This window comes from Pimephales promelas, chromosome 6 (genome assembly GCF_988280905.1).
Source record: "Pimephales promelas chromosome 6, fPimPro1.hap1.1, whole genome shotgun sequence".
NCBI classification, from domain to species: Eukaryota; Metazoa; Chordata; class Actinopteri; order Cypriniformes; family Leuciscidae; genus Pimephales; species Pimephales promelas.
In genome coordinates, this window is record NC_142774.1 from 7,316,431 (window position 1) to 7,331,915 (window position 15,485).

General features: G+C 36.9%; 1 protein-coding gene across 1 annotated transcript; it reads right to left on the reverse strand.

Moving 5' to 3' along the window:
- Positions 1-325: 325 nt before the first annotated feature.
- agpat3 (1-acylglycerol-3-phosphate O-acyltransferase 3) lies at positions 326-14,654 on the reverse strand. The gene is made up of 8 exons (XM_089132045.1): positions 14,417-14,654; positions 12,726-12,895; positions 10,715-10,876; positions 8,135-8,288; positions 6,962-7,064; positions 5,439-5,514; positions 5,157-5,355; positions 326-3,485 (listed from the first exon to the last, which is right to left on the reverse strand). The coding sequence occupies exons 1-8, from the start codon at positions 14,592-14,594 to the stop codon at positions 3,394-3,396; spliced, it is 1,134 nt and encodes a 377-aa protein (XP_088988171.1). The 5' UTR covers positions 14,595-14,654; the 3' UTR covers positions 326-3,393.
- Between the last annotated feature and the right edge of the window lie 831 nt (positions 14,655-15,485).

A 15,485-nucleotide genomic window follows, 5' to 3' on the forward strand; every position in this document is an offset into this window, starting at 1 on the left:
TGAAAAAAGAGAAGAAAAGCTGACTTGCATGACTTGATGAAACCAAAGTCATGCGATTCCAGGGAAGAGAATCACAGCTGACAATGACAGGGAGTGCTTGCATTTCACAATAAAGCCTCAAATCTAAGACTTCATCTGAAATGAAAGTCCCTAATCAGCATTTCTTTTCGGGCACTAAAGGGTCAAAAATGTGGACACACTCTTTATTAGGCTATACTATACACATTTCATAAGTCATTACACATTTTAAATAACACACTATCTAAAAACCTATTTTAGGCATTGAAGCATAAGCTTTTGAATCAAAAGATTTCATAACATGCAGTCAAGTGTGTCAAAAAATTTTGACTGTTGGTTTATTTATACTTCTGCAGAGACATATTCCAGTGATCAATAAGCAAACCAAGATTTTTTTTGCAGTTCTATTCTTTACAAGGTGTAATCAATGCTTCTTTCATTATATTATTATATTTCTATAAACCTGGTTATTCACAGTATGAAATGAAACAAATCCAGTTCCAATCATACACTGAATGCTTTAATTAATCTGGAATTAAATACAAAAAAGGTGGTGACTAAAATTCTAGTTCTACTCATACCGCCTTTTTCGAGAAGGGATTTAACTTAAATGCAAGTCAGAAACACCCTCTATATAGTTTAGCAGTCTGCCATTTAGTCTGTACTTTACAAACTCAAACTCGTCAGTCCGACACTGCAGTAAGTAGTAGCAAGATATATTACAAGCAGAGGTAATTCTGGCCTCAGATCAGGTAACACATTCATTAACAGCATTAGAGCACAGGAACTGATCTTGGCTCAGAGTCCTACCCTGTCCGTAGTGGTCTTAAACGAGAACTCCTGCGCAATATGAACCTTTAATTGGTCTAATAAAACATCGTTAGTCAACCGACAGGAGCCATCTTGAAAAACAGTCATGACAACTCGAACCACGAACGACGTGCCGAGTGATCTGAAGTCTGAACTGTATGAAGTTCAGCGAACTTCTGAACTGTATGAACAGCTTTCGGGGATCGACTTATCGAGACTATTTTCTGCCGAAGTTACGACGTCACTCTGTAGGCCAAAACGCGGAAGTGAATTAGCATTTTAGCACTACCGGTTCCCTCGCTCTATAAAGTCTATGGGATTTTTGAATGGGTTTTTGCTAAATCGCCTGAAATAAGGTCTGTGGTGAACAAATATTTTCACGTTTTGATCTATGACATAGAACACACAGTTATAACCTGCTTGTGTTTTTTAAACTTTATTGTGTCTGATTGTGTTTTTTTAAATCTTTATATAGGCTTCAAAATGTATAAATTTTGGATTAACTTGTAAAGATTATCTTGATAGACAAAACGTGTAAGGGTCACTACTCTTTGTTAAACACAGATCTTATGGGGAAAATGGATAGCTTTTCGATCGAGGGATGGCCGCTAGCTTCTGAGTTGTCCTACAAAGTGACGTCATCACTTCGGCACGAAGTGAACTGTCTTTATAAAGTATCCTCGCTCTTATTGAACGGTCTGTACACTTACAAAATTCTCAATGCTTCGTTTTGCATGCAGAGACCCTCAGTATGTTACTGTGTTAGTGTGGGGCTATTTTGAGCCTTGTTTGAGGTATAAACTAGCGATTTCTTTTTACTTAGTAAATCCCCCCAGTACTAGCATTATACGCTAAACGCTAAGTTTTTAGAGATAAAACTCTTTACATTCGATTATCATGAAAACAAATCTCAGAACGGTTGACTAGGTAATGTTTTATTAGACCAAAGGTTCATTTTGCACCGGAGTTCTCATTTAACTGCTTACTCTGAAATGTCAACAATTTGATACATTTTTTGTTTTTAAGCAAACCAATCAGATACATGAAAAGCATCATGTCCTAAAAAAACATTTTAAGCTTTCAGTCAAATTAATAAATTAAGTCTCTCCGCAATAAAAATACGTCAACTCACTATTCCTCAAACCAGGTTTTTGGTCTTTGACCGAAATTATAACTTGTGTCACGCAGATCTTATGAATTCCACATCTTCAGATCCCTACATGAACGTTGTGTATCTCACAGTGAGTGACGGATGATGTGAGGACCAGCAAACCTGCACAATATGTGAGAATCACAACCACACACACCACAGAAGATGCACTGTTCTGTTCCGTTAAGGCTTGCATGGGTCGTTTCCTGTTTCGCCATAAAAGGGGGGGCGGGCGGGGGTGGGTTTGGGTCAAGAAGAAACTTCTAAAGTGTATTTACAAACCATTAGTGTCATTACATCACACTAAACCGGTTTCACAATCTTTGTTTATTGACAGAACAGATCGTTTTCTTCTTGGTCATTCAGCTCCTCTCAGTATCTCACTCTTTAACCCCTATATTTCATTAGTTACACATGACTAGAGATGGTGGGCAAATTAATCTCAGTCCACGGGCCTTTAATTATTTGGACAAAATTGACTAAAGAGGTGCCATAGGTCAGGGCTGTACAACCCTGCTCCTGGAGGGCCACTGTCCCGCAGGGTTCAAGTCTGCGGGACAGCGGCCCTCCTGGACGGAGTCTGGACACCCCTGCTCTAGGTTGGTAGAAAACATGTATTGCTTATTCAGTATACCCCAGTAATGCAATGGTGATGGAGTGGGATAAGACACCATTGTGAAAAGGTAAAGTTACAGAAGACCCTGCTCAATCCGTTGGTCATATAACAGTTTCCATCAATGTCACTCCAGCTGCAATAGACCCCAGACAAAGATCTACAGCAGTTCATTTGTTAGTTAGGGACTGTGACGTGACCACCTCATCTCTGATTGGCCGGGCTGTTTGTCGTCTTCAACCGCAGCATGCTCTGCCGGCCCGTAACGTGAAATTCTGAGCATAGAAAATCAGTTCGAGTGACTCGAGTGATCCAAAGAGAAACGTCGTGAAGAAACGGCTACTGATATGGAGGTGCTGATAGATGCAGAGGAGGAAGTGTTACAAAAGAGAACTGGGACAGAAAATGGGCGGGGCTAAACAAGAGGGAAAAGTCACTGATAGGGTGACTAGAATCAGCGGTTGGTCTCTATAGGTCATCTCATCTTTCTCCGCCAGAGGAGACAAGCATTTCGGCATCGATCCGCAGCTGCTGAGCGCTTCTTCTATTTCCCATTTAGTTGGTTCATAAAAATTATCATAATGTTTTTAGACTAGCGTGTTTAAGTTATATCTATAGTTATATCCCTATTTACCTCCCAATGCTGCATTGAAGAGATTTTTTTTATATTTCATTAATTTTTATTTGATTTTTTTTTTTTTGTAAAAAGAAGGATAACTGCACACAGGGCAGCTCTGTGCCTGAGGCTGAACCGTAGGGTGAGCGTTACAGTGGCCACATGGTGTTGACACGATGAAAATGTTTAGTTCTCCTTCTTGGCCTCTATGTTGCCATAGCTGGATCCGGTCTTGTTTACTTCGGTTACTCCAATGAGCCGGCGAACTGCTACAGAAGCTGCGAAGCGAGAAACAGTGACAGGGAGAGAGAATTAACTAGTGCACTCAACTCCAGAACTCATTAACTGATGCCATACCGCCGTGGATCTCGACTGGTTTGGCCATGGGACCCACATTTTCCCATGGCCATTAATTTGAATTAAGCTGACACATTTCCCAAAACTGGTTAACACGCACACAAGTACCTTTCCACTTTACTTAACATTCATGCCTGCATGAAAATCCTTCCCAGCTAACACACAATGTACCAGTTATGTAATTTATTGGTAATTTCATGACTTTATGTGAAAAAAAAATAGTTGGTCACACTTTAGATTAGGGTTCAAATCTCAATATTAACTAACTAACTATTAACTATGACTTTAGCCTCAATAAATTCTTAATTGCTGCTTATTATTGTTAGTATGGTAGTTATTAAAGGGATAGTTCACTTTGAAATTAATTTTTGGTATGTTTTAGCTTACCTCAAGGGCATCCAAGATGTAGGTGTCTTTGTTTCCACAGTATTTTCAATTTTTATATTTTTAGGTCAAACAGTTGTTGTCTATCAGTCATATAATGGAGGTCTATGGTCACCACCTCAAAGAGCATGCACAGAGAAGTCCAAATTAAACATGATTTAATGACTCGGAAATGTAAGTACACATTGATGGCCTAAGACACGAAACGAGTGGTTTGTGTGAGAAAACAAACAGTATTTATATAGTTTTTACCTCTTGTAATCACAGCCAAGTCCAAGTGATCTGAGGGCGCGGGCGCTTCTGTCTGCGCAAGCGCCGGAAGTGATCTTAGGCCATCAATGTGTACTTACATTTAGGAGTCATTAAATCATGTTTAATTTGGACTTCTCTGTGCATGCTCTTTGAGGTGGTGACCATAGACCTCCATTATATGACTGAAAGACAAGAACGGTTTGACCTAAAAATATCAAAATTGAAAATACTTTGGAAACAAAGACACCTACTCATCTTGGATGCCCTTGAGGTAAGCTAAAACATACCAAAAATTAATTTCAAAGTGAACTATCCCTTTAAGTTTTGGAATTGAGTAGGATTTAAGGGATGTAGGAATGTCACCATGCAGAATAAGGCATTAACATGCGCTTTATAAATACTAATAAACAGACAATATCCTAGTAATATGTGTGCTAATAAGCAACTAGTTAATTGTGAGAATTGGACCCTAAACTAAAACGTTACCAAATAGTCAACAGCTTTTAGTTCATGCCATTCTCAAATATGGCAAAACCACCCAATCAATAAATGTGTTGGAGAGGTAATAAAGTAAATATTTTAAAAATCATTATAATAATCATAATAACTGAGGAAAAAGCAATTATTGCTAGGTTAAGGCATATTTTGGACATTATCATTCTGTATAACATTTAATTAGAAAAAATAGTGAAGCACCGTAATTATGGCAAATGAAAATGTTTGGCTGAAACAGCATTTTTTTAATTTATGGGGATTTTATAAATAAGCTTCGATAATAATAGCTTTATTTTAAATAGTGCCTATAAAAGTTAGCTTTTTCAAAGTACTTTACAACAATGACAAAGGGGAAAATTAAAATTAAACAAAAAAACTAAACCAGTAATCAAGTGAAAGCTATCCTGTAATAAAATGTTTTAAAACGGCTCAGATATCACATTAAGAAAACAACAACTGACCGACAATGAGGAAGATCATGAAGCCAATGATGAGGAGGGGAGAGCCGCTGACAAAGACATCCCAGGCAAAGTTAATAAGCGGAGAAAGCAGGAGAGTAGCCCAGAACAGGAAGTTCAGCAGAGTCCAAATCCGACGTTTGGGTATGATGGTGGGGCCGGGGTAACTGCCCTCCTTCTCGTAGTGCTCTTGTAACGCATCCTTGAAGGAGAGGCTCATGTTCAAATTCATGTTCATTTAAAACTATATATTTGAACTAGGTTTTTAAAGATTTAGCTTCATACCTTCTCTTGATAGAGCTTGTGTAACCAATTAGCACACTCCTTTTCATCATCAGGAATCTCCTCCACAGGGAAGCGCCTGCGGATAGAACAGTGAGCGGCACATAAAACACACCAATAGAGGGAGCTGTAGATTCAGAACAACTCTTTTAAAGGGATAGTTCACTTTGAAACTAATTTTTGATATGTTTTAGCTTACCTCAAGGGCGCAGTATTTTCAATTTTGATATTTTTAGGTCAAATCGTTCTTGTCTGTCAGTCATATATATTTCATATTTCTTTTTTTTCTTTTGTTGATATTTTGACTATTATTGTTATTATTATTATTGTTATTTTGTTCTTTGTACTGTCTTCTTTTTATTCTCCTTCTCTTTTCTTGCTAAAACTGCTGCTGGAATTTTCAATTTCCTTTTGGGAGTCATCCCTAAGGATTAATAAAGATAAGTCTAAGTCTATAATGGAGGTCTATGGTCACCACCTCAAAGAGCATGCACAGAGAAGTCCAAATTAAACATGATTTAATGACTCGTAAATGTAAGTACACATTGATGGCCTAAGACACGAAACGAGCAGTTTTGTGTGAGAAAACGAACAGTATTTATATTGACTTTACCTCTTGTAACCACAAAAGCGCCCGCGCCCTCAGATGACTTGGACGTGGTTGTGGTTACAAGAGGTAAAAACGATATAAATACTGTTTGTTTTCTCACACAAACCTGCTCGTTTCGTGTCTTAGGCCATCAATGTGTACTTACATTTACGAGTCATTAAATCATGTTTAATTTGGACTTCTCTGTGCATGCTCTTTGAGGTGGTGACCATAGACCTGCATTATATGACTGACAGAAAAGAACGGTTTGACCTGAAAATACTGCGGAAACAAAGACACCTGCATCTTGGATGCCCTTGAGGTAAGCTAAAACATACCAAAAATTAGTTTCAAAGTGAACTATCCCTACTTCACTTCAAAATGAAAATTCTGTCATCATTTAATCGCCCTCAAGTTGTTTCAAACCTGTTTGGAACAACTTGAGGGTGAGTAAATGATGACAGAATTGCCATTTTGAAGTGAACTATTCCTTTAATAACAAGGCACAGATGATCTTAGTTACAACCTTCATCCAAATATTTAAAGGGATACTCCACTTTTTTGGAGATAGGATAAAAATATCAGTAACCAGACAGTTTCTGGTCCCATTGACTTCCATAGTATATATATTTTTCCTACTATAGAAGTCAATGGGACCAGAAAGTGTCTGGTAACTGATATTCTTCTAAATATCAGAAAATCATCTCGAAAACAGTAAAACCCAACTGTTTAACTCTGGGGGAGTTGTAAAATTAGCCTATTTCAAAAAAATAGTATCCCTTTAAGGAGATCCCAGGCCAGCAGTAAGATTAAAAAAAAACTTTTTTGAATTGAAAATCTTGGACTCTTGATTTATCCACCCTCAGTTAAAATCTCAGATTATGCAAATAAAGAAGCTAATCTACCCAATTAAAATGAACGAGTGCAGTAAACTCACCTGACGCTCAGGTCTGCTTTGTATTTCTTCCCGCTAACAATTCCCAGCAGGGTTGGGTTCTGCTTGTCTTTGAAGTTCAGCGTGACATCGTACACAGCTTTTACTGTTGAAACAGGACAAGTACATTTTGATGGGATGTAATGATATTTTTTAACAAAAATTAAAATTGTCATTATTCACTCATTCTCATGTGTTTTTGTTCATACAATGGAAGTCAATGGTCACCAAAACTGTTCGGTTACCAGCATTCTTCAAAAATATAATCTTTTGTGTTCAACATAGGAAAAAAGTTTTTTTCATTGTCAATTAACTTTTTTCATTGTCGTTCCTCTGGCCATCAATGTGTACTTACATTTACGAGTCATTAAATCATGTTTAATTTGGACTTCTCTGTGCATGCTCTTTAAGGTGGTGACCATAGACGTCCATTATATGACTGACAGACAAGAACAGTTTGACCAAAAAATATCAAAATTGAAACTACTGCAGAAACAAAGACACATACATCTTGGATGCCCTAGAGGTAAGCTAAAACATACCAAAAATTCATTTCAAAGTGAACTATCCCTTTAAATTGATCAAACGTGTATCAAGGTTTTGATAAAAATAGTATGCAGCTGTTTTCAACATCGCAAATAATAATAATAATAGTTTCTCAGCAGCAAATCAGCATATTAGAACGATTTCTGACAATGAAGACTGGAGTAATGATGCAGAAAAATTATATTAGGCTACATTTTTTTCACTGATTTTTAAATGAAATAAATGCAACCTTAGTGAGCAACCTTTGAACGGCAGTCTATAGCTAAAAATATAGTCTACACCCGCAGCCTATATTTAGACCACATGTGACAGACATAAGAGTCTCTCGATCGCTGAGGTGGAATTTTCTTAAAGAGCTTTCTGGGAACATGGAAATTCCAGGAATACTTGATACTTGAACATTAGTATGAAACACCAGGGTGGTGAAAATCCAGAAAACGCATTTGTTGAGCACATTTGTGGTTTAGAGGATTCTCAGTTGGGAAACTTTAGGGACACTTGGATATTCTTAACTCATGTCCTGGTGCCCATCACTCACTCAGGGACTCTTTTAACAGGGTAACACATAGTAGCTCTGTGTAAACAGTCTCTCTATGACAGTGATGGAGTGTGTGGAAGCGTTCGTCTGACCTGTTCCCTTCAGGCATTGCAGTGTGGTGGTGAATCCTTTGGTGCGGGGCAGCAGGTGGTATTTCAGTTTTGGAAGACCCTTACTCTCAGCCACCTGCATGCTTATCTGATGCTTCTTTTCTGTAAACCTCGTTCCTTCACAGTACAGCAGGAACTGCCAAACACACACACACACACACAAACGGAGGATTGTTACTCTTAGGTGAGTGTTAATCGGAGTAATCCTATCACTTCGTAATCTCTGCCAATGGAAACTTCCAATCGGACCACGTCATAAGTGACCTCACCGCTGGGCATACACTGACGTATATATGCAAACACACACTGCCCAGCCATAAAAAAGTCACTGTTTGGATTTAAATAGGTAAATGCTTAAAGTCCCCCTGTGAACAATCAAGCTTTTATTGTTGTATATGTTTATGTAGTGTTTTTAATCTGCTTTAAGACAAACCATGTGGAAATTCACCAGTCAACACCATTGCTGAGGATTTTCTCCTTAAAGGAGTAGTTCACTTTTAAAAAAACTTTCTGATAATTTACTCACCCCCATGTCATCCAAGATGTCCATGTCTTTCTTTCTTCAGTGAAAAATAAATTAAGGTTTCTGATGAAAACATTCCAGGATTTTTCTCTATATAATGGACTTCAATGGGGTCCAAACGGTTCAAGATCCAAAAGACAGTTTCAGTGCAAACTGTTCAAAGGGCTTTCTAAATGAATGAATCTTTTTTCGTGTCATTTGGTTCATTCAACTAACGAAATGAACGAATTGATTCGGAAAAAGATTCCGAGTCAATTCAAACAGGAAAGTCAATTCGAAACAGGAGAGTCACGAACATGCATCACAGAACAGAGCAAGGCGAGCATTTGAGCTTATAAAACTTAAACTTTCTTATTTATTTTTTAAATGAGCGATCGTTTCGCTTGATAAGACCTTTATTCATCGTCTGGAATCGTTTAAAGCCCTTTGAACAGTTTGCAGCTTGTACTGAAACTGTCTTTTGGACCTTGAACCGTTTGGTTCCCAGTAAAGTCCATTATATGGAGAAAAATCCTGGAATGTTTTCATCGAAAACCTTAATTTCTGTTCGACTGAAGAAAGAAAGACATGGACATCTTGGATGACATGGGGGTGAGTAAATTATCGGCAAAAGTTTTTTAAAAGTGAACTACTCCTTTAAAACTGCAGTGAACCAAAGACAGACTCAAAAACGCGGTTTGAAATCGCTGGTGTTTGATCAGGTCAACGTGTGATCGTCAACGAGTGGATCTTTGAGTTGGTTTGGAGTGAGTGGAGGCGGGGCTAATTTGCATATTCATAGAACCACATATACTAAATGTAAAGAGTAACAATTCAAGCTACTTTAAGGCATAAAGAATTTTTTTTTCAAGAATAAAATGTTTAAATATGTCATTTTGGTGAATTAAAATGAGTTTTAGGGATACAATTATTGACTACAGGGGCACTTTAAGTGTCTATCATTGGATCATTATTGCAGTGATTATTATGTTTCTAGCATGATATATATATTTGGCAACAGTTCTTGACCAGAAATTGATGTACCTTTTTGATGAAAATAAAGTCCAGCACTCTGTAAAGTCTCCCAAAGACTTGAATGAATTTAAGGTCTGGACTCAGATGTGCCAATTCATGTTTCATTCACCTCATGCTCCCTCCCAACCATTCCTTAAGTTAATGGTAATTATTTAAGTGGATGAATCTTGACATTGTCATCCTGGAATATGGATATGATATGTCTTCCTGCATGGTTGTTTAAGAAATGAAAAAAATACACACTCCATCGATTAGGGTTAGAAGAACTGTTGCCAAACATACAACATGCTAGAAACATAATAATCTCTGCAATAATGATCATCCAATCATAGACTCTTAAGCACGTATTGCCCATTTAAATCCAAACGGCAACTTTTTTTTGTAAGTACAGAAAATGTTTGCCTTTTATTTTTTATTTTGAGTATGCATTTCCAGGTAATTGGTCACAGGGGAATAGGTGGGCATTTACCTGGTAGTGTTTCCTGTTTCCTGTATAATTGTTAGTATTTATTTAATAGATGAATGAATAAATACATAAACCCACTAAACTACATAATCCAAACTAGAATGCCAGGAATCATAAATGAAGAATTAAGACATGGCCATGTGCATCTAATTAGGTTTTATAATTATAATATAGTGTTTTTATAGAGAAAGAGTACTTATGAACCGAGCAAGGGGAAACGTTTTACTTTGAATTCATACTTCTTTGCGATTTCTGTTATTTATTTATTTCTTTGAACCTCGGTTAAATGTGTCAATGCACCTTCCCTGAGCAAAAGTAAACTAAACTGTAAAAAAGAATAACTAAAAACCCAAAAAGTAAAGTGCAGGGTAATTAAAATATGCCTATCAAGGGTATTACATTGTTCTGAACCATTAAAAAAATTAGTGAGTGAGATTTGGTTAGCTTCAAATGTGATAAACAAGTAAGCAAATAGTCTGAACACATCACTTTAGTGTCTTGTCAAAGCTCTGCTTAATTATCAGGTCATTAGAGCATCCTGATAGGTCAGTGTACTCACCCACATGTATTCTGGGTAATCTCGGAGACGGTTCAGCCCGCTGAAGACAGTGTCCCTGTCCTCCTCCCACTTCCGCTTACAGAAGACTATTTCCAGGAAATACCACGTCCAGCCAACCAGAGGCACTTTCAGCAGTTCATGTTTAGCCAGAACCTTAGAACTCTGGATATGAAATATGAAAATAAAAGGCGGATAGAAAATTATTTTAAAAATGTTAAAAATCAGAGAGGACAGAGAAGGATTCAAAATCACCCACTCAATCAAAACAACTAAATCCAACAAATTAATCTCTTGGGATTTAGCCTAAGATTACTAAATATAGAACAAAGCAGTGTTAAAACTATTTAAAAACATTTAATTAACCCTAAAACCGTATTCTGGACAAATGTGGGCAAAATAGTTTTAGTTTATTTTAAAAAAATGCTTCCCTTGATCCGAGCGGTACAAGACTTGGCTACTTTTCCTAAGTTTGCGTCCTGAACACACACAATTTTTTTGACTCAATTCTACGATGTTAAAAAACAAACAAACTCCTTAATCTTGTATTTGGGTCAAAAATGGGCATCCATACAAATTAATGAGTAAAACTAAGCAAATAAGCCAAAATAAGACACCAGGTGACAGCAAAGTCACTTCATCTTTAGGTTTTAGCTCTAAGAACTTATTGGAATGATATTTTAATGTAGTTAAAACAAATAAAACATAAAAATAAGCATCATTTACATAGAAAATATGGTACTTTTTGAAGTAAATAAAATCAAAAATACCCCCAAAATTAAAAAAAACACCATAAATGAATAGACAAAACTTTATCGAAGACAGTGATATAATATTTATAATAAATAAAAATTAGGATCACACCTGAGTCCTCTGTGCCCACATTTGTCCACAATTACAGGATTAAGGGCTATAAATTGAATACGTTTAGAGGGTTAATTGAAATAAAGAAGTTATACATTTATTTATTTTATCTTTTGATGAAAAACTTCAATGAATATTAGAAAAGTCACATAGGCAATAGTGTTTTTTGAATTTCGTCTTAGTCCTGTGTCAAATTTACTTTTCATCATATTTAGTCAACCTCGTCATGTTTTTGTTTTGTCAAGTTTTAGTTTCTAAATGCCATGGCATTTTAGTCTAGTTTCAGTCAATGAAAACGCAGTCACATTTTCATCATGCTACATACTGGTTAAATTGATTATTCGTGATTATTTTGATTTATTAGAGAGCGTGTGCGCAAGGTTTGAAAATGTATCCTTTTTAAAGGAAAAGTTTGGATTGGGGGATTTAATCTTGTGATATTTGCCAACCGCAAGCAAGAAAGCTCATAGTAGAGGGCTGTAATATTTTGTTTTTTGGAAGTGTTTGGTAAAGTTTTTAACTGAATTTTAGTGAAGTCTTTTTCATCGATGATATTGCATGTTAATATATTCACAGTTATGGTTTAATGGCCATCACAGGTCAAACCCCTACATAAGAGATGTCTTATACATGGATTCTTTCCCTCGTTTCAAAACTGGACTCAAAACCTTTCCGTTTAAACAAGCCTATTCGTTGTAGCACCCATTTATCTGCAATTTTATTTGATTTTAAATTTATTTGAAACAACTTTTGGCATAACTTTATTATTTGTTTACTGTATTAATTTTCATGTATGCATGTACGGTGACCTTGAGTGTCAGAAAGGCGCCTTTTAAAATAAAATGTATTATTATTATTATTATACAATATTCAGCATAATTATGCTCTTTAATTAATACATTTTCAGCCAAAATTTCATTACAAAATATATTATGATGGATTGTGAAACCCAATACTAGTTTGGTTTTGTTTTTATTTAAAGCTTCAAATACTAATTGGAGTATCTCAGCCACATTATAACATCCAAATGAAAGTGTCGTGTGTGGAAAACTTTTTACACTCATTATAAGGTTGCATTTCAGTTGGGACGCATTTGAAGTCGACAGGTCTACACGACTATTACACCCTTCACAACCTCGTCGGGACTCACCCCCAGTACGCCGTATCTCTCACAAATGGTCCAGCCACACAAGAAATCAATCTCATAGTTGTGGTTTAGGATGATGATGACGTGCTCTTTACCGAACTTATCCACTGTGGCCTGATCGGTGTACAGAGTACAATCTGTGCCAGACCACCACTCCAACAACATCACCAACTCTGTTGGGAAAGTAGAGTAAAGTCACTTCACCTTTGTACAATACAGATTGTTTCACAGTTGTTATCTCTTTAAACAATCTGTCTTTAAACCGAGATAAACAGGAAAATAACAGAATAAATGATGCAAGCTTCATCAAACAAGAGACAAATTCAAGTTAAATCTCTCTAAAAATGTCAATTCAGTTGATTCAGTTCAATTAATCTATATGCAGAAGGCAAAAGTGTCATTATTCGACACATGTAATGGGTGTTATGATATTAGATGATCTACATCGTGACAAGCAGCATGCAAAATCGTCGGGTTATATAATTATCATTTGTAAGCTGCTCTGGATAAAAGCGTCTGCTAAATGAATAAACGTAAATGTAAATGCAAATACATTTGAATCGAGTGCTGGAAAACTTTGGACCTCTAAACGTGGTTTTATTTGTGCAATAAGCGTTAAAACTTTTACCCATTAAACAAAAATAAATTTACTTTTCATCCTGGTTACTAGATATAGTAGGTAGATATTAGTTAGTAAGTTAGATATTGTTCTGACACCAAAAAGCATGGGATTTGTGTCTTTTAAATTCAATTATACTTTATATTTTAAATTTTAACAAAGTATCGTCTCTTAATGGAAAGTGTGCTTTATGTATTACCGAAACACTGATCATACATGTAACATGCAAAACCAGAATAATCTGTGCGTTTAAAGTGTACTACAAACACCAATGCCACATAAATTTACATCAAATCTCTTAGCATAACACTAAAGTGATATGACAAATGCTTAAAATAAAAAAAGAAAGAAAAAATATTAAGTGCTATCCATCTGCAAATTCTTAATAATATACTGATTTTTGATATGTTTTAGCTTACCTCAAGGGCATCCAAGATGTAGGTGTCTTTGTTTCCACAGTATTTTCAATTTTGATATTTTTAGGTCAAACAGTTCTTGTCTGTCAGTCATATAATGGAGGTCTATGGTCACCACCTCAAAGAGCATGCACAGAGAAGTCCAAATTAAACATGATTTAATGACTCGTAAATGTAAGTACACATTGATGGCCTAAGACACGAAACGAGAGGTTTGTGTGAGAAAACGAACAGTATTTATACCGTTTTTACCTCTTGTAACCACAGCCACGTCCAAGTGATCTGAGGGCACGGGCGCTTTTGTGGTTACAAGAGGTAAAAACTATATAAATACTGTTCGTTTTCTCACACAAACCGCTCGTTTCGTGTCTTACGCCATCAATATGTACTTACATTTACAAGTCATTAAATCATGTTTAATTTGGACTTATCTGTGCATGCTCTTTGAGGTGGTGACCATAGACCTCCATTATATGACTGATAGACAAACGGTTTGACCTAAAAATAGCAAAACTGAAACTACTGCGGAAACAAAGACACCTACATCTTGGATGCCCTTGAGGTAAGCTAAAACATACCAAAAACTAATTTCAAAGTGAACTATCCCTAACAACTGTAACATGTCTGTAAAAACACATGCAGCGACAAAACCAACTCACGGCTCCATAGCGAGTAGGAGAGTCTGGTGTTGATCTTGCGGTACAGCTGTTTGTTGAAGGGCCACAGCACACAGGTGCAGAGCTGCGTGAAGTTGATAATGAGGCCGCTCACGACGAACACGAAGCCAATCAAGAGCTGCAGTACGAACAGGCTCTTCAGCCACGCCACCACACCCATGACCGAGAGCCCCTTCCACACACACACACACACACACACACTGCCGAAAGAGAACAAATCAAACTTAAGCAGCACACAATAATAATGCACAAAAATATTAAAATCATGCATGCATATTACTAGCATTTGCATTAAAAATAAATAAGTCAAACTAGTGAACGGATGTTAGTTTAACTCACCACAGTGGGTTCTTCTCTACAACCCTCTTTTACACGGCCCTTCACTTAGTACCACCGACCTGAGAGAGAAGGAGACAGAGCGCATTTAGAGATTTCATGACAGCCCCAGTCGTGAATACAACCGTCACCAATATCACATCTAGTTCTGTTTATTTTTACTTCCACGTCCCGATATACAAAGATGCAGCGTAAAGTGGGCGAGAGTTCATGACCACAGACCCGTAGGCACCAAAAATTCCTCATGCAGCAGCAACTGCACTACACATGCCCCACGCAAACACACACACACACCCTCTCACCCAATTGGAGGAGCTCCAGTCACCTCCTCCAATTTCTCTCTCTCTCGCATTGACACTGCCTGGTGTTTGCAGCCCAACTTTATCTCTCTCTCTCTCAGCATCTCAACATGATTTGTCACGTACAAAAATCTCACTCTCACAAACACTAGAACTGGATCTAAAGGTCTCCGCTTTCAAATTGATTTTGCAAGCTTATCAAGCTTTATATTCCAGCACTGCTTAATCCGATAACAAGAGAGAGCACTGGATTAATATCAAATACTCCAACAAAGTAAGCGTTTCAGCAAATTTATTTGCCAAATAATCTTTTAAAGCACTGCTTAACCAAATGAAAAGAGAGGATTGCAGCTTAATGCAGAAAACCAGTGACTCTGCTCTTTCCCAAACTACTTTAACTGGCCGTCTCGTAACCT